This window comes from Cavia porcellus, unplaced genomic scaffold, assembly GCF_034190915.1.
Source record: "Cavia porcellus strain 051 isolate PalLab524CR breed Dunkin Hartley unplaced genomic scaffold, mCavPor4.1 scaffold_23, whole genome shotgun sequence".
In the NCBI taxonomy this organism is placed as follows: Eukaryota; Metazoa; Chordata; class Mammalia; order Rodentia; family Caviidae; genus Cavia; species Cavia porcellus.
In genome coordinates this window covers 24,307,185-24,329,434 of record NW_026947506.1, presented here as the reverse complement: position 1 = coordinate 24,329,434, position 22,250 = coordinate 24,307,185, and the positions used below count along the sequence as shown (strand labels likewise).

Sequence of the window (22,250 nt, the reverse complement as noted above, 5' to 3'; positions counted from 1 at the left end):
TTTAAGAGGCTATAAGTGGCTCAATTCCCTGCTTTTATGCAAAAATATCTCTTGTGTGTGTCATTCAAACAGATTGTTTTCCTTCCCATGAGTGTAATTGTCTCTTGGTGATTTTATAAGAAACAGAATGCAGGCCATTCCAATGTCAGGCAGAGGAGGAAGTCATATAACTTTATCTTGTCTATCTCCCAGACTGCTCATTCTTACTTACAGATATTTGTCTCTGGCAGTCATATATTTCAGTGGCAAGGTCAAATGCCCACAGATAACTCATACCTATTCCAGACTCTGTTCCCAGCCAAGGTTTGCTCCATTGGCCAAGCCATTTCACACTTTTGGGCCTCAATTTTCTTACATGGAAACCTAACTAGTTGAACTTGACAATATCAACTGGGCAAGGCAATGTATTTTGCTTTTGAAACATGGATTTTGTAGATGAACATATGTGACTTTAAATCTCAGTTCTATTGTTTGCACAGATGATTGTACTGCCTCAGATTCTCCAGGTTCTTATCCATAAACAAAATTTTTATGACGGTTGTATAAAATAATGCTTAAAAGATACTTAGTAAGGCCTGTTATAAGTGAAATAATTTTTAGTCCATACTATGTTTCCATTTATAATTTTCTTCCCACTATTAAAATTTACCTATAATTATTATTCTTACCATACATACCAATGCTGTCTTTTATTACTCTAGGTAAATTAAACTGGGCAATAGTAACACTACCTTGTATACCCATGCTGACATTTTTGGGTGTTTATACTTGCGTTTTGTCCCTTTCTCTGTCTATTAGATACAGATATACACACAGAGAGAGACATAAAACTAAAGGCAGCTAGATTTCTATCATCAATAGAATATAGAATTAATTTAGCTACAAGTAACACACTAGAATTTGGTTCTTCAAGCTTCTCTCAAATCCTTCCTTTTGAGTCAATGGGGAATGAATTAAGTAGCTAAATATTTAATGCTGAAGAATTTACCAAGGTTGTTCTTTACTAAGCTCACTGTGTGCAGGAGTAAAGTTTTTCTTTAAACAGGCCGCAAACACAATTGTAAGTGAGTAAGGTCATAAAAACGCTACAGTACCATCCATGACCATCCACTCCAAATCCAGGTCTTAAATTAAGAGAAATAAAAAATGAAAAGTGAAATAAGAATTTCATGAAAGTATTATAAAAAAGTAATCTAAAAAAGGCACAGGAATGGGGTGAAGGCAAGTGGTTGTCTCCAGTATTCTCAGACAGGTTTAGAGATTAGAAACCAATTTCTGTGTGTTCCAATATTACATTTCCCATTCTTCATCAAGTGGATTTTAGTGTAATTAGGAGACTCGAGCATCTGTACCATAATGTAGGCAAGTCTTTTCTTTCTTTTTTTTTCTTTTTTGACTTATTTTCCACTAACTATGCCTTTTTAATATGCGCTCATAAGTGTCCAGTATTTTGCTAGGTGATAAAGTACTAATGTGGTTTAAACTGGATCTCTAACTACAAAGAACTTACAAGGGATGATCAAAATAAAACAAGTGTTTACATTTTAGAAACATTTCACAGGAAAAGGTACATTGCCACGAATTCCCCCATAAAACAATTCCCCTTGCTTTGAACATACTTTTCCCTCCATTCTGGCCACTTTCTGAAGCAGTTTCAGAAGTCTGCTTTCATGAGAGTCTTTATGAGATGTGATCACCTACACAGTGAGTCCTGCTACTGAGTGCCATCCAGTGGACAGAAAGGATCATAAAAAAATTATGGTGTGTTCTCATCTGTGTTATTCACTAGATCTGGCACTGTGTGACTCCTGGCTCTTCCTAAAAGTCAACAAGACCATAAAAGGCAAAACATTTTGAATTGATTCAGGTTAGCAAGGCAACCAGGACAGCACAAATAGATACACTCACATAAAAGGACTTACAGAACTGCTTCAGTAAGTGACACCAATGGAAAAGTGTGTTTGAAGTGAGGGGAAGGATTGTGAGGGAGATTTGTGGCAATGTGTCTTTAATTATAAAAAAATTCTAAAATTTTAACATTCACTGCATTATTTGATCTTACTTCATACAGTCTTAGAGGAGACAAGAAAATCAGCAATCTTAGTACAGTGGGTTGGTCGTACACAGGGAAAGGGTCATACACAGGGAATGGGAAGTGTCTTAGTTACTTTTCTCTTACTACTGGGACAAAATTCTCAGCATGTGAAGTTAAAGGAGAAAGGTCTTGTTTAGCTCTCAGTTTGTAGAGCTTTAGATCCATAATCAATTGGCTCCAAAGCAGCACAGCACAACAGAGAGACTTCAAAGAGAAGAAACATTCATGGTGGACATAATGTAGCAAAACAATAAAAAAGTATGAAGACAAGAACTCTTTCTATCCTTTACATTCTATTCTGGCTACCTGCTCTAGGGCAGGTGTAGCACTCATACTTCATCCTAGCCAGAACTATGCCAGGCTAATCAGTGGGCTGATTTCCTAATCACAGCACCCGTAATCTCAGCATTACACATGCTAGATTCAGCCACATATAAGCCCCATCTAAGACTTCATGAGGCTTTGGGGAGACATCTAGACAGAAGCCATAACAGGAAGTGAGAGAGAAAAATCTGAATAGGGCAGCAGTGGAAGAGTAGACTGGTAGAGGTATTAGAGAGAAGTGAAAACATGGAGTGAGTGGAATAAAAGGACTACACTTAGAATCAGGTTACCAGCTGGAGTGATAGAGGAGAACTATAATATCATCTGTGGATATAAGGAATCTAAAATAAAGTTGGTTTTGAGAAAATGGGAACCACAGAAAAGCCAGGTTTCACAAGAGGTGGAACATGGTACAAAAAGCAGAAATTTGTTCAGGTTGCAGCACAACATTTGTGATAAAGATGTGCTGCATCCTCAAGAGGAGGTTCACCCTGATCTTCCTTTGTGCAACTGCCCACACCTGGCCTGACTCTGTCACTCTAGGAACACTGCAGGCTTTAGCTCCTCTGCCTTTTGCCTTTTTCTAGACCAGTCCTTCAAGAATAAAATCTGATTATTCTAGTTTATCTCTATACTTATAATAATGCAGGGGTCTCATAGTGCTTAAACTGGTGGTACTTGGATCTCTTATATTCCTCTTCCCTTGAGATCTACCCTAGAACACAAAGCATGTGTCCTATGAATACCTCTTCTCAAAGTGCCACCATTGACTGCTTCTTCAAGAAGGAGATGTGTCTGACTTTAGAGCATCTTCTTTGGTGTCATGGACAGTGGGAATGTGGACATATTTTTCCTGAGACAATAGTTTCAATAGTGGAGACTAGATTTCAATAGATTGAAATAAGTGGGGCATGAGCCAATGGAGACATTCTATATAAATGCATCTATGGGAAAGAAGGAGATATAGTATTAAAGCTGATAGAAAATATGCCTCTAAGTGAAAATATCATCAAATAGAAGCTACTTGGCCTGCCTATATAGTGATAGGACACATAGAGAAATGATGTGTGTGTGTGTGTGTGTGTGTGTGTGTGTGTGTGTGTGTGTGCGTGTGCATGTGCGTGTGTGTGTCGGGGGGGATACATGGTCAATATGCTGAGATCCTTAAGAAGCTAGAATAAAATCTTCCAAAATTCTTATCATTCACTTTATCCCTTTTTACACTTATGAAATCTGGTAGTGCTTGATTTGGAGAAATTCTGAGAAATATGTAAAAAGACCACAATGAAAGTCAGACTATTACAGGAATGGAGAAGCACTAGGGGAATGGGCAGCCAGAAAAACAAATGGAAACAGGAAACGAGGTAGGTGGGACATTCAGATAAAGTGAAGAATCAATAGCCAGAAGTTTGACCACATATTCTCAAGAAACTGGTCCTAAGTCCTCTTGGATGTTCTAAGAGATATGAGGGCTGTGTTTATTTCTTTTATGTCAAGTAAAAAGCCTAAAATATATCTTGGTTGTCATGTACCTCATAACTCGCCCCTATAGTGATGCAAGCCCCCAGAAATTCTAGAGCTTCCCTATTTTGCATTAATAAATATTTGCTGCTATTGTATCATCTCAGTAATGATTTTTACCATACATCCTGTCTGTATTTCTTGGAACGGCCCCTTAAAAAAATCTTAATACCAGAAATAATCCCAGTGGATAAGTCAATTAGTTCTTAAAAATAGAACCTTTGTTAAAAAGCCATTCCAATTTCTCTTCTGGCATTGGGTTCTGTCACTGATAAATTGGCCCCAGGCTTCTCTCTTAACATCTCTCTAGTACATACATATACCAGAAGCACCGAGATATTTTTTAATTTAAAAATAGATCCAAAGGCAAACATATTTCAAGTGGATTTCCTACTATGGGGATTTTAAAAACTAACACTGGAGAATGAAGGTGGAAAATGTAGTTTTACATTTGTACACAGTTAATGCAATTTCTATTCCTCTAGTTTTCACATTTCTTCCACCTAGCTCTAGTATACTACTTTCTATCAAAATGGGAAGGAAGGGAGAGATTTTCTAACTATGAGGTGGGGCCTCTATTTCCATATTTGAGAAGAAAGTGGGTCCCCTACAAGTTTTCTTTATTTTCTTTGCTATCTTCCTATTCTTCCTTTTCATCTTCCTATCACACCTTTTCCCTTCTCCTTTTATGAGAAGGCAGAATGAAAGAAACTGTTTGAAATGGAGTAAAAGGTGGTGTTTTATATTTAAAGTTTCATTTGCCTTAAGTCTTGGAACTGGCATTCAGATAACTATGAACCAACAGAACGGCAGGCAGCCATCCTAGTCCCATAAAAATGTTCTGCTGTTTTTGATGGAGTCAAAACTGTTTCTTTCTTGACTTATAATCTTATCTCTAAATAACAGTCAACATTTAGGGTTCACTTAATAGGATCCTAATATTGGGGATAAAAGTGTGAGTATTCATTGATCCCTTTCAGGAAAGAATCCACACTGTAGTGGTAGTCATTGGGCAGTGGTGAGATTAACAGAAGAATTCAGGGATGTGAATGGAAGAGACAAAAATGGTGATCAGTGGGTGGAAAATTTCTCCCTCTATCTCATTCAGACTTATGACAAGTAGATAGCTATCCTCTTAAATTCACTCTCTATCCATTGCTGGAAAAATAAAGTTCCTTAAGGAAAGGAGTTTTCATTTGGCAATGAAGCTAATTGATTTCTTAGTATCCAAGGTGCCTGGTGACAGGCTTGCTGGACACTTCAGAGATGAAAAGGCATGTGTAAAGTTGAGAGAGAGATGGACACAGAGAGACAGAGATGGAGAGAGGGAGAGAGGGGAGGAAAAGAGAGACAGAGACGAAGACAGAGAGTCAAACTTCTTAAAGGCTTCCCCTCCCATTACTCTTACAATAGCAATTCGATTTGATGAGGACAAACATTCAAGACACTGTACCCTGCTACGGCCCGATAGAAATGGGAATCACTTGCTACACACCTTCTGGAGCCTCGGCTTTTTCTGTGTTACAGTGCTGCCATTTTCTCCATGTGGTCCCAAGGTTATTACAAAATTAGAAGAGATACTGAAGGTTGTCTATGTGCCAAGAGCGTCAGGGCCAGGCCTGGTAGTGGCATACATAACTCTTGCTTGCATTCCATTGGACAGAATTCAGACTCATGGCTCAAAACTAATTGCAAAAGAAACTATCAAATTCAGCCTTTCTGTATGCCCAGAAGGAAAATAAATGTTTAGTGGACATATGTCTCTGTTTCTGACACATGGTAGTAGTTTCATCCAGTTGAAAATGACAGCCACAAGAGTCCTTAAACACATACAAGTGAGGTCTTGCCCTGCTGGAAGTCTGGCTGCCTTGTTTCTAGCATTCCTATGAAGAGTTTGGGACTCTGTGTACTTATGATTTGTATGTGTCATTGGCTTGGGTGAAAAACATTTTAAGTTTTCAGCTATTCTGTGGAAACTTAATTTGAAGTACATGGCATAGGTTGGAAAATTTTCTCTTTTTTATTGTTTGCAAAGATTTCTTGCATCAATTCTATAAAAAAAAAACCCCAGGAAGATAAAAATTTGAATTCTTCAAAAAACTCAGGAAAAATGAGGGAGCTCACAGTGAAAGAGGTACTGTTTTCTAGTTCTGATTATCATACCTGACTCTGCTCCTAGGTAGGCCTGGCGGGTTACTCAAGCCACCCAGGAATCTAATGGCCCAAAGAGATTACCTTTTAAGGAAGAGAAGCTCTTTTTTGGGTTAAGATTTATGTAGATCCTTGCATTTTCAGCTAGAATTTCCATGGCCTACACACCTGCCTTCAAATTTCAATATTGCTGTAGAGATATCTGAATAATGTTAGCTTTTTTAAAAAGTAAATTAATCACCGGTTTCAAAATTAAAATATATAGAATATATATTATATACATATATATATATATATATATATATATATATATATATATATTCACTGATAGTTCATTTAATTGAATGCCTACAGACAATGTAATTATGAAGCAGACTTAAGGTGAAAATTATAAAACAAATGATAAAAAAGCATTGCATTTTTATATCCTCAGATTGCAGAGCCAATTGTATCTAAGTTTGAAATGGCAGTTACTAAAACACACCATCAAAGATTGCTTTTAAAAAATAACAGCTGGGTTTGAAATTAATTTGAAAATGAAGATAATCTATAACAGGTACATATATATGAGATGAGGTAATTCCTGGCATCCTTAAACTGATACACTATCTTCAAGTTTAGGGCAAAGCACTTAGTATTCAGGAAAATTACACATAAGATTGTATTTTATGATTTTTCTTTCCGTGGGAGTGTATGAACAAGCATTGTAAGCAAACTATACACCTGTAAGACCTAGCATTATGGTGGGTAACTAGGGAATATCCACAACACTAGAAAGAAATCTGGACAATGAATCAGGCAGAGAACAGCTGGTAGAGAAATCAGAGAGAGAATGAGAGTAATCTGTAAAAGGTATTTGAGTTCACTATAAACATTTTGCAAGCATTGGGTGAAGAAGTTAGACCTCTGAGTCTCACATCCTTAGCCCAGGCTTGCTGCAGCCTTGAGAAATGGTTTCCAGAATCTGTGTAGCTCAAGACAAAGAATTTCCCTTAAAACAGAATATGGGGAATGTGATTTGGGGTTGTTTCTGAATCACTCATAAGGCATCAGTCTTCGTAAGAATTGGCCCCAGGTTTCCAGAAAGTCTGGCGGCTTGTGTATGTGTATTTCTACTGTTAGCAACAAGTGAGTTACTAGAGAAAGCCTGGGTACTTCCTTTAAGTACTGAATAAGTGCAGAGCAGGAAAGAGCCTGTGCCCATCCCTTGAAACACAAAATGCAAGGAGCATGGTGAGACATGATTTACTTTCTTGGTCAAGAAAATAAATTTGTTTTAGCGTTGTGAAACTGGGCTGTAAATTTGCTTTCTTTCACTCGAAACCTGCTACACTTTCCTAATTGAATTTTGCTTTGGCACTTTGGGCTTGAAATCTCTGTTATGCTTCTCATACAAACAAAGAAGCTCAATGGGTTTAGACCTCAATGAAAAGGAGAGGTAAGGAGAGAAATAATAATGTAGGAAAGAAAAACACAAAAACACTGATGCTGGAGGGAACTCAGAGTGAGGGTCAAATGAAAAGCCACAAGTGCAAATGCCAAAGGATCAGGGGTGACTGGGTATGTCGGTGAATGGTGCTGTTCAGCTCTGAGACATTCCTTGGTGCAAAAATCCCACAGGAATCAAGCTGCTGCTGCTGTATGCTCAGGGCCGCAGGAAAGAAGAGAGGAGGATGAAGCCAAGCAGGGAGAAAGGACAAAGAAAAGAGGCTGCTTGACTCCAAGCAAGGGGCAAATTCAGCTTCCATGTTTAGAGACCAAAGTTCACCAGCTTCCGTGTGATTCTGATTTGAGGCTCCCAGCTTGATCTGTACTCAGCTGACATGTGGAAGCTTGGATCTGTTCCTCCTCCAGGGTGTGTCCCAACCTAGGCTTCAGGCTTCATCTTTTCCTCTTTTCCCTGTGGCCAGTAGACTTGATCTGCAACATTTTACCCATCATCCAGGGAGTCTTTTCTTTCCAGCTCTCCTCTGGTCCTAAGAAAGGCTAGCAAAAGGGGAGAAATTACCAGAAAGTAAACATCACCGCAGCAACAAAGCTTGCCCACGTCATGCAAAACATTCTCTGGAGAGGACCAGCATGAGTCTAGTTAGTGCCACTTTGATACTGCCTGTACATAAATGCTCCATTCTGTCACTATGGGGCATCATGGTCTTGAAAACCAGTCCCGTCTTCCAGCCTAAGCTCCATGATGACATTGATCAAATCACCACTTTGAAATTTATGCCTGGATTCTTAAGTGGAATGTGCCCTCTGTCTACCCTCAACTCTTTGGAGCTTAAATCCAAACATTGCCTATTCTGTGAAGACTCTGAAACAAAAATAAAACAGATAACTGGACTATGAGAGAACAGAAAAATAACAGTGACCAGGAAGTATAGCTCATACATTCACTTTTACTTTGCTTGTGGAAGAGAATGTGCTCATCAATTCTGGAATGTGGTGATATTACCCCAGGTCACTGCTTTCTGGCTCTTTGTCAGAGGAGTGAGATCAAGCCCAGGAATGAATTGGGGACTATAGGATCAGGGAGTGTTTAGGGTTGCTTCCTGGCCTGAACGTATGTGTAACTGACATTTAATACTGTCACAATATTGAGTTATCTCCTTTCTCATCTGTGCAGCTAAGGAGAAATAAAGTGTCAGAAAGAGGGGAGAAAATGTGTCCAGAGAATAGGTACATCAGGACTTCCATAGCACCCTTTGATTGATTGTTTTCTATGCCAAGATTTTGTTTCTACCTCCCATTACTCTTTATTTCCTAAATTATGTCTTCTCCACTTGATAAATAAACGAAAACAAAACACCATGTGAACACAATGTTGAGTGAAGGAAAGGGCAAAAAAAAAAAAAAACTATATTACAGAATGTTACTATTTTAAAAAGAACATAGAAAACTGTACTGCTCACTTCCATGGGTATACATTTATGTAGTAGGAGCTAGTAAATGCAGATGAAGGGTGGATATTATCGTAACTATGGTAACCACTAACTACCTCCTTAGAAGTGCTGGAGCTAACCTCATTGGAGAATGTAGTTACAGCTCAGCAGCCAGGCTTCCTGGTGTGTTCACTGAGGCCAATGGGGAAGAAGTAGAGGGGCTGGGTTAGAGGAGATGTGGCTTCAGTTGTCTTTGAAATGAATAAAACAAAGTAACACAGTATTCACAAGTTCCAATTTAGGTGGAGTGTCAGTAATTCTGTTTTCAGAACCCAGAAAGTATACATTATTTCATAATTACTGAAGTTAGGGAAGCAAAAACAAAAGAAAAAATGCTGCAGAATTTTAATTATAAAGAGCCCTTCCCAGGAAGGGACACACCTCAGACTCAGGTGACCACATTAAATCCATGCCTTGAAATCACCCTAGTGTGGAGGTCTCTCCAGCAGCTGTGTCCAGGTGCAGAGCTTGCCTGGGTGTCCACAGACATCCAAAGCCTGCATCAAATTCACCCCATTGACACCAGATACCGATTTTCCAACATGTGTTGCTTCCACAGGATTCCTGCCTGGCAGCTATCGTCACCATTAGATAACAACAGCAATAGTTTGATTCTTTCTCCACTCCTCTTTCTCTCCTACTCCACAGCCAAGCCTTCAACATCATCTTTCTTCTAAATGTCTTCTTTAGAACATAGACTACCGCTCAAAATGTGCCAAGAGTGCTCCTGAGTATGTAACAAGTCCTTTCAGAGGGCGTGTCAACAGGCTATGGGCTCCACGTACCTCTGCTTTCCACCACTAGTCATGAAGACCCAAAGTCCAACTCATTTAGGTTCCTCATGTAGGCAGAGTCCATCTGACTGCCAGGCTGTCTCTCCAGCTGCCCTCCCCTCCCTCTGCCTGGATTCTTCTTTACTTGAGTGTGTCTGCAGCTCTCTTCCTCCCTCTCTTCATTAAGGTGTCTCCACACATCTCATCTCTGGTTATCCCATCAACCATAATGGCACACTCGCTTTCTTTCCTCTTGCCAGGTTTGGTTTCCCTAGCGCAGTGCTTGGCCTACATTTGGACGCTTGAACACAGATTGACTGAAATGATGAATTAATAATGTTTATTGATGAATTGCCTGCAGATATTCACACATACATTAATTCATGTACTATCCACAAAAGCCCTTGACGAAGGCACAGGAGACAGAAACTCAGGCGTGCACTGGCTGCCATTGGTGTTGATTCAAATCCTCTTAGATTGACTCTAATCTTTCCTCTAAATCACACTGCCTCTGTCAAAGAAGCAAGGGGAAAAAGAGTGTTTCTATTTGCTCTGTGTTCCAGAGTGGGTGCTGTTCATATTTACATAATTACTTTGATCTTCACCAACACTCAGGGGAATAAACATTGTCTCAGTTTTAGAGTTGAGAAAACTAAATCTTTTAAGAGGTTAAATATTTGTCTTTAAATCACCATTTCTAATACACAACAGCCTGTGCCTTCTTAACGACATCCATCCTGCCTGCCTGAGGTTGCATGTGGGGTTCCTGTGGAAGGCTGGAACCTGTCAACAGCATGGGCTTACCTCCTTTTGCTGCCTGGTAAACAGTTTAAACTTGCTTCACTTCCCCTTCTCAAGCCTTCCTCCTGCTAGCAGCGAGGTCCTTTCCCCAGAACTATCACTTTCTCCTCACTGCTTACGCTTGCTGTAGTCTCAGAGGGGCAATAGTCTTCGTGGACCACCCAGAAGTTGGACATAAGGAAACAGGTGGGTCACAGAGAGTGACCTGGAGAGTGGAGAGTGTTTGGAGGCAGATGGTACCCAATTTTCAAATGGATTTGTTTGCTAGAGTTTGTTTGTCACATGATGCTTGAAACTCTTCTCCACTCAAGCAACAGTATTGATCATGAGTAGTTTTGAGTTCTTCCATGAAACTATATAGTACAGATGGCCAACTGAGATACCACTACATACTCTTAGAATTTTTTTTCCCTCATAAATAGTATTTGTGCATATGAACAACTTTATAAATATTTTAGCACATACTCATTTACAGCTGGTTCTGAATAGTACACTGTTACATATTTTAAATGACTCAAATGACTCGGGTTCCATGGAGAATGACGCTCCCTTAAGAACATAGGGAGGCCACAACGAATGGAGCAGAGAACAAAATGAAGAAGACAAACTGACAGCTACTGACAGAAAAAGAGCTCAACAGAAATGAGACAGAGAAGATTGGATGATAGGAACAGCTATTTTGGAGAAAATGACATCTTAATAGGTAATACTGATTTAGTATCATCTTGTTTTGAAGTCTCATCTAGCTTTTGTTCTTCTGTCTCCAATGGTCTAAACAGGTTGTATCTTATTGGATTTTATTATGTACAATAGTATAAGCAAAAACCTTTTAAAGACAAGGAGATTATACAGAAACCATTGTTCATTTTCTGTTAGTCGATTCTAATACTCTGTAATGCTGTCATTCTCTTAAATGGTTTTACATTGTTTTGATATACTTAATGCTACAGTATACGAAGTTGTACTCAAGGACTTCAAGGAAAGAGTCAATATGGTAACTACTTTTGGGTCGGAATTATCTGGTGGTGAAACACTATTCTGCTTAAATGGTTATGTTTTGATCTGCGCTGTTTCGCTGTTATGCCCTCTTTTTTCTCAATCTCTACTCCATTATTTACTTTTTTATTTTTATCCGTTTAATTAAAGGGAAAAAATAGCAGGATATAATATAGTAACCCACTTTGACTTTCTATTATCTCGATTTGAAGCCCTGTATTACTCTCACCATCTTGTTTTTGACTGATGTTCCCCTATTCTGTTTTGCTGGATAGTATCAGGTTCGAAAGTTTAGGCATCAGCTGTGAAGATAATGAGATTCATTATAACGCCCATTCTCGTTAACTTTTATCTACTTTTGAAGACCTACAATGTCTCCAATGTTTTGGTTTTGTTGGTTTTGTTCTTTACTGTTTTGTTCAATTGTATTATAACTAATGATATAGGCAATTCTATTAGAGATAGCGGGAGGCATTATGGTAACCATTGTTGACCACCTTGTATTATGCTTTTACATTATCTATTATGTCCACCCTTTTGACTTCACCGATTCTGTTCTGTTATGTCACATTTGGTTTTACTCTCTTCCAAAAAAGTAATAAGAACCGTGGGAGCAATGAAACGCAAAATGTGTAATAGTCATTGTACAAAAGAGAGGAAAAGAAAGTGCTCTAAACTATATAACTGCATGTATATTTAAGTGTATAAGATAGAAAATGATATCACAGAGCTTTATTGGATCATTGAACAGAACTGTTTGCAGTATAATTGATGGAATGTCCACTTTGCAAGCTTTAATTTTGTGACTTGAACAATTATTTCTAAGATGGCAATATGTAATCCATTAACTAGTGATTTCCTACTGTTCATTTTTTTCTTCTGTAAATATGTATAACTTGTACCCTTTCACTGTTTTTTTTTCTTTTCTCCTTAAATAAAATTAAAAAAAAAAAAAAAGAACATAGGGTATCTAGCAGATTAATGAACAGGAAGAACTTTTTATATACTGAAATTCTAGTAACTTCTGCTTACTAAAATGTTGGCTTTAATTTATATCTGGTCATTTGCTGTTACATCAGCATTATCGTTGATATCAGAAAGAAATGTGGCTAGAGTGATCAAAAGCACACACGGAATCCTGGAATCCAATACCCAATCAGCCAACAGCCACTATTCTCTGCTTACTCACCAGCCCATGACAGAAGCCCACAACTCATCAAAAAGGATAGATTGACTTTTTTCTAACATTTTAAATGAACACAGCACAGATAGATTTTTAAATTTTCTTTTTGGTCTTTTGAGACGCAGTCTTGCCGTGTAGTTCAGGCTAGCCTCAAACTCATGTTGACTCTCCTGCCTCCACCTCCCACATTCTGGAATTACAGGAATGGGCCACCATGCCAGACAGGCCTTTCAATTCATAGCTATTTTTATACTTTGTTGTACCATATCATACTCCTAGAATTCTTGGACCTTGTCAGCAAGTCGCTTTCAGACACATGGAGTCTGGGAAAATACAAGTTTGAGGTCGCACTGAGGACCCTAAGAACACTTTTCCTTTGCACATTTTTCAGCCTAGTTCCTATCTCTGTGTGGGATTTTCCTTATTGTCCACTCCTACGACAGTCCAAAGTCAACAGGGCTGGTTGTAGGCCCTTAGGGTCGTGGGGGGAAGAGTGCTGGGCATTTTGAGGATGGGATCCTACAAACTTCTCCCACTCATAGGAAGTGCTAAAGGAGGCTTCAGGAATCCACAGAGTGCAGCAGGGCTCTTGTGGTAAGCAGTAGCCTGTGCTGTACCTTTGGAGACACTTAGGAAATGGGTGGCAGGGCAGAGTCATGAGAAAAACTAGGAACAAGAGTTTATCCTTCCTAGTCTTTACTTATTTCCATATTTGGAGGATTCTAGGCATATGAAGCCCCTCAGAGCCTTATTTTTGTTTAATGTTAGGTGAGAAAAATAATAACCCTTTCTGTGTGACCATTGTGAACATCTAACTTGATGTCACGCCAAATACTCTCTGTACTGAACGCAAAGTTACTACTAAAGTTACATGAGTACCTAAGGGTATGGAAGTAAATGCCTGTAACCCTAACACTCTGGTGGGCTGAAGTAGGAGGACTGCAATTTCAAACTCTGTCTGGAGAACTTAGTGACTTTTTGAAAAATAAAATAGTGCTCTGAAGATGTAGCTCAGTGTAAAAGCTCCAGGTTCAGTCCCTAGTGCTAAAGCGGGCAAACTAAAATAAATAAATAAAATAAGATGAAACAAAATAAAGGAATCACAGCTTGTGACAACAGGCCTCATGTTCTATAAAATTATATTTCTGTGCATGTGTGTGTGTGTTTTGACACTAAATAGCCAAGAGAGGGACAGCTAAAAACTTCTACCTCTTCACTATTTTCAAAGCACTTCTGCTAACAGAATTATAATTACAAGATTGCATCCCAGACATCGCCACTGTCCCAGACCTCCTCATTTCTGCCAGTCTCACACTGAGTCCTCCATCTCTTTATCCCCATCACTCAGTCCTCAGCCCCCTGCTTGGCCTTCACCCTTGATTATGCTTTAGGTTCTCCTTCTAGGAGAATTTACCTTCCCAGAAGCCCATGCTTCTCTGTTGTCCAATTGGAGAGGGACCTAACATACAACCTTGTTAAAACTTCCTAATAATTATCACATCACTTCCAATTTAGTTGCTGATTACTGTAAGAAAAAAATTCTTCATTCAAACTCCAAGTGTAGGAGCGTTCCACTGAGGTAGGTTGTTTTTTAAGAATAAACATCAGAAGAAGTATTAACATCCCAGGGAGGGTTCCTTGTTCGGAAAGTTTTTTTATGTTTTTATTTTTACTTCCTTGTCAAATTAACTTTCCCATTTGTGACCTGAAGTTCCTTATATAGCAAGCAAACTTGACTTAACTAAATCCTATGAAATGACTCGCTTTCTGGAGAAGTGAGCCTACTTTCTGCTTTGGCATTCCAATGTGTGTTCCAACACTCATTATTTTGCCAGATTCCCTATTTTAAAATCCCAGACTACCTTGTATCTGTTGAAAATTGAAGTCATGTACACAAGCCATTTGCATGTTGGGAGAAATAATTAAGCCTTGCAATATTTCTCTAGAATCTTGCTCATGCTGTATCATTAATACACAGTCACCTGCTTCTGACTCAGATGTTAAGCACTTCTCTTCTTTTTCTCCAAACTGAGTGAAACCAAAAGAGATTTGGTTTAAAACACTCCCGCTAAACAGTAGTAAAGGCAGCATTGAGAACACTAAGTTCCCCTCTTCCACAGCTGCTTCAAAGGGTTTTGTACAAGAGGAGCATTTAGGTGAAGGACTGTGGCAAACATCACATTCACTAGAATTCAGTTAACGGTCTCTGCCTTTTAATGTTATTTGAAAATCAATAAACCATTATAAATTGTTCTCAGTGTTGTTTTAATACGAAATGGCAGAATTGCCCGTCATGAGATGCCAAGAATTTAATTATATCATCCTTTCTCCAGAGTTGGTGAGTTTTCTTTTGAGCTGTAAAAACTTGCTAACAAACAAAATCTTGTGTCTGCTTTTAATTTTTCTGGAAAAGATGAAGTGTAGCATAAGAGATACAATGAAACTGAGAATCCTAGACTTCTCTGTGTGTAGAACAAAGAAATATGGACCAATTTGAGGATGGTTGGATCCAAACAGTTATGGTTGTTGATTGGGTGTAGTTGATGTAAACACTTTCCAAGGGTGTATGTTTGGTTTTCATTATTAACATGTTACATGGAGAGATGCAAGAAGCTCCACATTTGGATCAATAGTATTAACCAACAACAATGAGGTTAATAATTGTCACTAGAAATAATTAAAATTAAGGTTATGGGCCACTCTGTGCCACCATTGTTAGAATTAGGGCATAGAATGTTTCAATTACATGGAGCAACAGGTCATATCAGCCAGACTGCAGAATTTTATGTAACTGAAAACTCATTCAAACAGACTGATTGGTAAGATTGTTAAAAGATGCTTTGTGATTTTACTTAATGAAAATAGAGATGTAATCTCTATAGTAAGGAAAAAGACAAACCATCTACTACCAGAGCATCTGGAACATGGGACTTAATTATGGCACAACTGTTTGCTAATTAGAGATACAGATACATTACCATACTGGAATGCAGCAGTGAGCAACCACAATTCAAGGACCTAAAGCCATGAAACATTAATGTTTCTTGTAGTCTGAAAACTGGATGAGGAAAATAAAAGTTACTTGCAATGAAAAAAGGCATTCAACGTAGATTAGACAATCAGAAAGATTTCAGCATATGACAAGTATTTGACATAATGATGTTGGAGTCCTTTCAACTCTGCTTCTTCTAAGAGGCCATGGGTGTGAGTCTTTAGAAATGCTATCCTTTTAAAATAAAGAAAAATATGTCAGAACTGTGTAGTATTTTCCTAAATTATCTAGATTGAAACTGTATGATGCTGAATTGAGACATGATGACGACTGCACTCTGGTCTGATACTTGATGGTTTCTGCCAGTGTGAAACCCTGCCAGGCTCAGCACGGTGCTTGTCCGACATGGCACTGGACCCTAAAGACAACAGGGTGTCCCCTCAATACTAACTTCTGCCTTCTACGTCCAAGCGAAATTGAACTTCCCGCTTTTCACGTGTGCCAACATTCCTCCAATCAGCTGTCAGTACATCATTCTGCCCAACCCTTCAACTTCACCCCGTCAAACCAAATAAAACCTACTGTTTCTTTGTCTGCCTCAGAGGGATCTTACACTCTTCTGCAGCCATCCCGTGCCCCAAATAAAGGCCTTTTCCCCTTTTTATTCTTGCTTCTCTACCACACCAGTACCCACTACCCATGTGTGACTGTCAAGCCCCAGAAATGTGCTCGTCCAGCGGTGGAGAACCTTTTAGAGACCACGTATGCAACCAACACCCCAAAACCCACTTTTTCCTCACAAATTGCTGACCCTGCAATTAAACTTGAATACTGAAATTTTAGTTTAGAAAAGATAGCTGCTACAATTGGCTTTCATGCCAGCAGAGAGGACTCTGCATGCCTGCTGTGGCACGCGTGCCATAGGTTCACCACCAGTGGAAGACATGAATTTTAATTGTGTTTAATTTTAAATTTTAATGCCCACACAGAGTTGGTGGTTTAGGTACAGGACAGCGCACTTCGAAATGATGCCTTCCTCTTCTAACTCATGTTGCTGACAGCTTTGAAATTCAGCTTTATCTCTTACAGATTCACCTGAAAACTTGAAAGTATACAAATAGTGGAAATAAAATCTTCTTTCCTTATTATTAAATGCAGATTTTTATTTATGTGTTCTATATTCTTTCTACATATGTTCTTAATTCTGTATTCAAGTTGCTCAAATTTCTTCTTATCAAATGATGTGATGTAAAGACCCTACTCTGTAAATACAAATATCTTTGAATATGAAGCAGTTTGATTGGGTTGATATAAATCTCTGTTACTCACTAATGAGCCCTTCGGTTCAGATAAATCATTTAACTTCTCCATCTCAATTGCAGGCCCTAACTAGTTAGTTTAGGGAAAAATTTGTTATCCTCCATTGTGAGGAAAATGTCACCATCTTCCATTTCTTGAATGGCAGTATTAGATAAGAAGTGATTGATTTGTAACACAAAATGGAAAGCATTAATAAAATGTAGGATATTGCTTTTGTTTGCTTATGTACTTTTCATAGGTTTTTAAACCTTATTATTTTGAGATAATTGTAGATTCACATGGAATCATAATACATAATTCTTTTTGCTCCAATGATAAAGCCTCCCATAACTATAATATCAAAATCAATTGGTATTCATATTATGGCTCATTTGTTTGTGTGTGTGTTTGTGCACGTGTGCATGTGAATATGGTTTGTGTATGTATGTTTATTACTATGCAATTGTATCACTCATGTAGATACTATTGGTCAGTGTACAGAAAAGTTTATCACAAAATCCTTCCCAGTGCCTTCTCTTTCTCCTCCCTTCTCCAATTCCTGTTAACCACTACTTTCATGCCATCTTTATAATCTTATCATTTTGAGCACATTATATAAATGGGTTCATACACTATGTCACTATTATATCTTGGTTTTTACTACACAGTATAATTTCCTTGAGGTATGGGTGATAACACATCGTATAAGTCTAAGACATTTATTCAGCTGTTCCTCTAGTGAAATATATTGAATTGTTTTCAGTTTTTATTATTACAAATAAGTCTTCTATAAACATCTGTGAGTAGATTTCTGGGTAATTACACATTTTATTTGTCTATCTAGTAGTGCAATTTCTGTATTGCATGATAAATGTATATTCAATCTTGAAAGGAACTGATATACTCTTTTCTAGAAAGACTAAAAAATGTAACATTTTACATTCCCACCAGCATCACATGAGTGACTTAATTTCTCTGCATGACCACCCGCATTTGGTGAGATCACTATTCATTATTTTAGTCACTCAGTGGGTGTGTTTTTATAACTCATTGTGGTTTCCATTTACAACTCACTAATGGCAAATACTATTGGACATATGCTTATTAGTTATCTGAATATTCCCTTCTGTGAAATATTTGTTTCCTTCTCCTTATTTTCTGAGTTATTTGATTTTTGCTGTAGAGTTTTTGAGAGTTCTTTATATATATTTGGTACTAGTCCTTTGTCAGATATATGATTTTCAATATTTTATCCAAATATATAGAATCAGTTCCTCTGTTGTCTTTTCATCTTCTTAATAGTCAGAAACTATTTTTAAATTTGATGAGTTGTAATTCATGCTTTCCTTTTAAGGATGTTGCTTTTGATATGTTTGATATCAAGTCTAAGAATTCATTTAATCATAAATCCCCAACATTTTTGTCCTTCTTTCACACTACAATTTTTATAGTTTTATATTTTACATTTAATTCAATAAATTTAGGAAAATTTCAGCCATTATTTATTCAAACACTTTTTAGTCTCTGTCTGTCTGTCTGTCTGTCTGTCTGTCTCTCTCTCTCTCTCTCCTATCTCTCTCTCTCTCTCTCTCTCTCTCTCTCTCTCTCCACATTCTGATAATCCAATAGGAGAAATGTTAACTTTTTAGGTTTTGCCCTACTCAGCCATGAAAATCAACCTTTCAGCTTTTCCTTGAGAATATTTTCTCTTGGTTAGGTTAGTAAATCTGACAAACTTGTCCTCGAATTTTATAACTCTATCTTCTGTCATTGCCACTCTTGTGAAACCATCTCTAAGCCATTTATATTGGTTACTGTATTTTTAAACTCTCTAATTACTCTTTGATTCATTTAATAATTTCTGTATTCTATTGAAATTCCCTTTTTCATTTGTTTCAGTAGAAGTCTTAAGTGCAGATTTCCGTTGCTGTTACATAAACAATTTAAAAGAAGAAAGGTTTACTTTAGGTCAGTTTTAGAGGTTTTGGTCCTTGGTTGGCTATTTCTAAGATAAAAACTTGGTGATGGAAAGGCATAGTGGAAAATGTTGCTCATTTCATGGCAATCAGGAAGCTATGATAAATGAAAGAATCTGAGGAAAGATACATCCTTCCAAGGGATGCCTCCACCTAAGACCCAACCAGGTCTCACCTTCTAAAAGGCCAGTTAGTTGGGATCTCATCATTAATCTGATGATCAGGTTAGTATAATCCAAGGATGCAATCACCTCTGAAAATCTCATCTACCTCTGAATGCTTGAGACTTTGGGGGAATAATTAAGATCTAAATCTAACCCTTATGAGACATTCTTGTAACAGCTTTTTAAACATTGTTGTCATATAATTTTAGCTGTTGATCTAACTTGTCACTGATATGTATTGATTATCATTTCTTATTCTATTTGTGAGTTTCCTGGTTATTAACATGATGAGTAATTTATAATTGTACCCAGCAAATTTGGATTTTAAAAGACTCTGTATCCAACTTAACCTTCCTCTTCTTCCCATACTCCTACCCCCTCTTCTGTTCTTCCTTCCCCTTCTTTTTCTCCTCCTGATCCTCCTTCATCTCCTCCTCCTTCTCAAACCCCTCCCCCCCTGCATCATCTTCTTTTTTCCCCTTCAGGTTCTTATCCTCATCCTTGTCCTTATTCTCATCTTCCTGCATTTCTTCCTCCTCCTACTTCTCATTCTTGCCCTCCTTTTCTCCTCCTCTTTCTTCTTTCTCATGCTCTGTTCCCTTTGTAAAGCAGGCAGTCCCCCTGTGAAGGCATAGCACAAAGGCTAAGCCGGTGTGTATGCTATCAGTATCCTTCCCAATTAGACTCCCCAACCCAGCACAGAAAAGTGGGATGTGACTCACACTGATTCATTATGGAAGTAGTAAAATGTGTCTTTGTCTTTGACACTACCAGTGTCTTTCTCTGGGAAATGGAGCACAAACTTCTATCATCTATTTGTCTCACAGTGGGGATTTAACCTCAGTTTTCTGTTGTATCACATTAACAGCAATGGGGGAGAAGCAGAGGCATGATTCACACCATTTTGTTGCTTTAGGGAATGAAGATGGAGCTCAATTCCCTAATGGACCTGCTGACACTAAGGAAATGGGGAGGAGAGGACAACAGCACTGTGATGAACAGCCCTGTCATACACTAACGTGTTCAGTCTTCCCTCTGCCAGGTGGGGAAGGGAATGTCAGCTGTCTGCCAGATTTCCACCTCACTCTCCTGGTGGGATAATCAGAGTGACATCTGCTTTTTTTAGATATGGAAGGAAAAATGTGCTCTCCTTTGGTCCTGCTGACACCATAGGGCTGGAAAGTCAACACTGCTGTCTCCTTCTTCAAGATGGGGTAGGCGATCAGCTTGTAGCTTGACTGCACTGGAATCACTTGCAGTAGTCATAGAGACTTCTCCAATTTGTGTTTGGACTCATAATACCAAAAAGTCTGTGATTCAGTTAGACAACCCTTTCCCTACCCTTCTAGAGAAGAGGAATAGGCTTTTCTTGGCATTCATCCTGTCTGTCTGCCTAGAGGCTTCTGCGAGCCCTGTCTGTAATATGTAAGGGGCAAAAACAAACCCCAGAAAAATCCTCTGCCATGTTATTGTTCAAATTCCATGTACCTTGCTAGCACAACTTCTTCATCTCTTAGAATTTTTCTGTGTTTTGTTGCCTGTATCTAGTGTTTTCTAGCTGCAAGAGAGACGACCTGGGAAAGAATGGGACTGTTTCATTTTGACCAGAATCAGAAATTCAAGATATTGCTTTTTATGTTGTACTTTGTACAGAGTTCATTTTCTATTTGTTTCTAATGTTAAAATAAATGGCCTGACTTGACAAATAGTCCTGCTGCTAGATTTCAGGGCAGATCCTAAGCATGAAAGGATAGTTGTTCTGAGACAGAATCTAATCTCACACAGCACCCTCCCCTCAAAATATCTCACAATTTGCAAGTGATTAATGTATGACAAAGCCCATTTTACATTATTGGCATCCTTTAACCCTCAGAACTTACCCATGAACTCAATCTTAGCATCACCTTCGTGGTATAGAGGAGGATTCGGAGACTGCCAGAGTTTAAATTGTTCACTTAATTACACATATCTAAGAAGCAGCATAGCATTTCCAATTTAGTGATTAAAAAATTTCTGAAAAATTTCTTTCCCCTTCACAATAACTATTACATATTTTGGTACTTAATTACTCTTTCAGTTTCTCACACTCAAGAGACAATAAAATGTTTATACATATGAGTCTCATTTCTTTTACTTATGGTTATGGTCTCCAGTTGCTCTTATCTACAAATGTCTCAAGTTTGTCCTTATTTATGGCTGAGAAGTACTCCATTGTGTAAAAAGACCACATATAATTTAATCCATTGCTGGGTTGATGGGCATTTGCGTTATTTCCAACATTTAGCTGTTACAGACTGTGCTGCTATAAACGTGACTGCACATATATCACTGTGGTATCATGTTTTTAATTAGAAGAATTAGGGTGGGGAAAGGGGAAAGGAAGGAAGGGAAAGGAAAAACTACAAGTTAATTTTACTGTTAGTTTCTTTTAATTCATTGAAAAGAAAAGTTTGTGATAAGAACGTTTGGAGAATTTTTTATGCCCATATCTTGTACTCTGAGTAACTACTTTGGAGTTAAGAATATGCAGTGTATTAATTGTTGTTATTTTCTATTATTTTGTTATGAGATTTTATTTTTTCCATTATAAAAAAACTTCTGACATCTTTATTCTAATGCAGATAACAAGTCCTACTTTCAAAGTTTCTGATGTGGTAGTTGTAAGGCCAAGATCAGGAATATATATTTTTGATGTAGCAAATTGGAAAATTGTGGAGGGAATCCCTTTGTTCACACCAATGAAAATTTAAAACATCAAAGTGTCTATCTTCTCTTCAGTGAGCTATCACAAATAAAGAATGGGGAAGTCAAATGAACCTCTTCTTTGTGAAAAGGAGAGATTTAGGGATGCTTCGTTTCTTCTGAGTCTTATCCAAGAGGATCCCCAGAGCCTCCTGAACCATGTTCTGTGAAGCTGACCCAGTGTTCAGTGCCACATCTCTGAGCCGGGCAGTCAGATTCCCTGTCCAGTGGCCTCTTGGATGCTACCTGAATGCTTGGCTTCACAGGAAACAAAATCATAGCTATCTGTAAAAT

General features: G+C 38.1%; 1 protein-coding gene across 5 annotated transcripts in view; it reads left to right on the top strand.

Moving 5' to 3' along the window:
• Sugct (succinyl-CoA:glutarate-CoA transferase) overlaps positions 1-22,250 on the top strand; it is a 738,758-nt gene that overhangs the window by 672,642 nt on the left and 43,866 nt on the right. Inside the window, exon 14 of one of the 5 annotated variants that reach the window (XM_063233932.1) lies at positions 20,341-20,428. The exons of the other annotated variants lie outside the window; for them this stretch is intronic. Within the exon in view, the coding sequence (XP_063090002.1) occupies positions 20,341-20,387 (47 nt within the window). The 3' untranslated portion in view covers positions 20,388-20,428. The remainder of the gene's footprint in view (positions 1-20,340; positions 20,429-22,250) is intronic. 5 annotated transcript variants of the gene reach the window in all.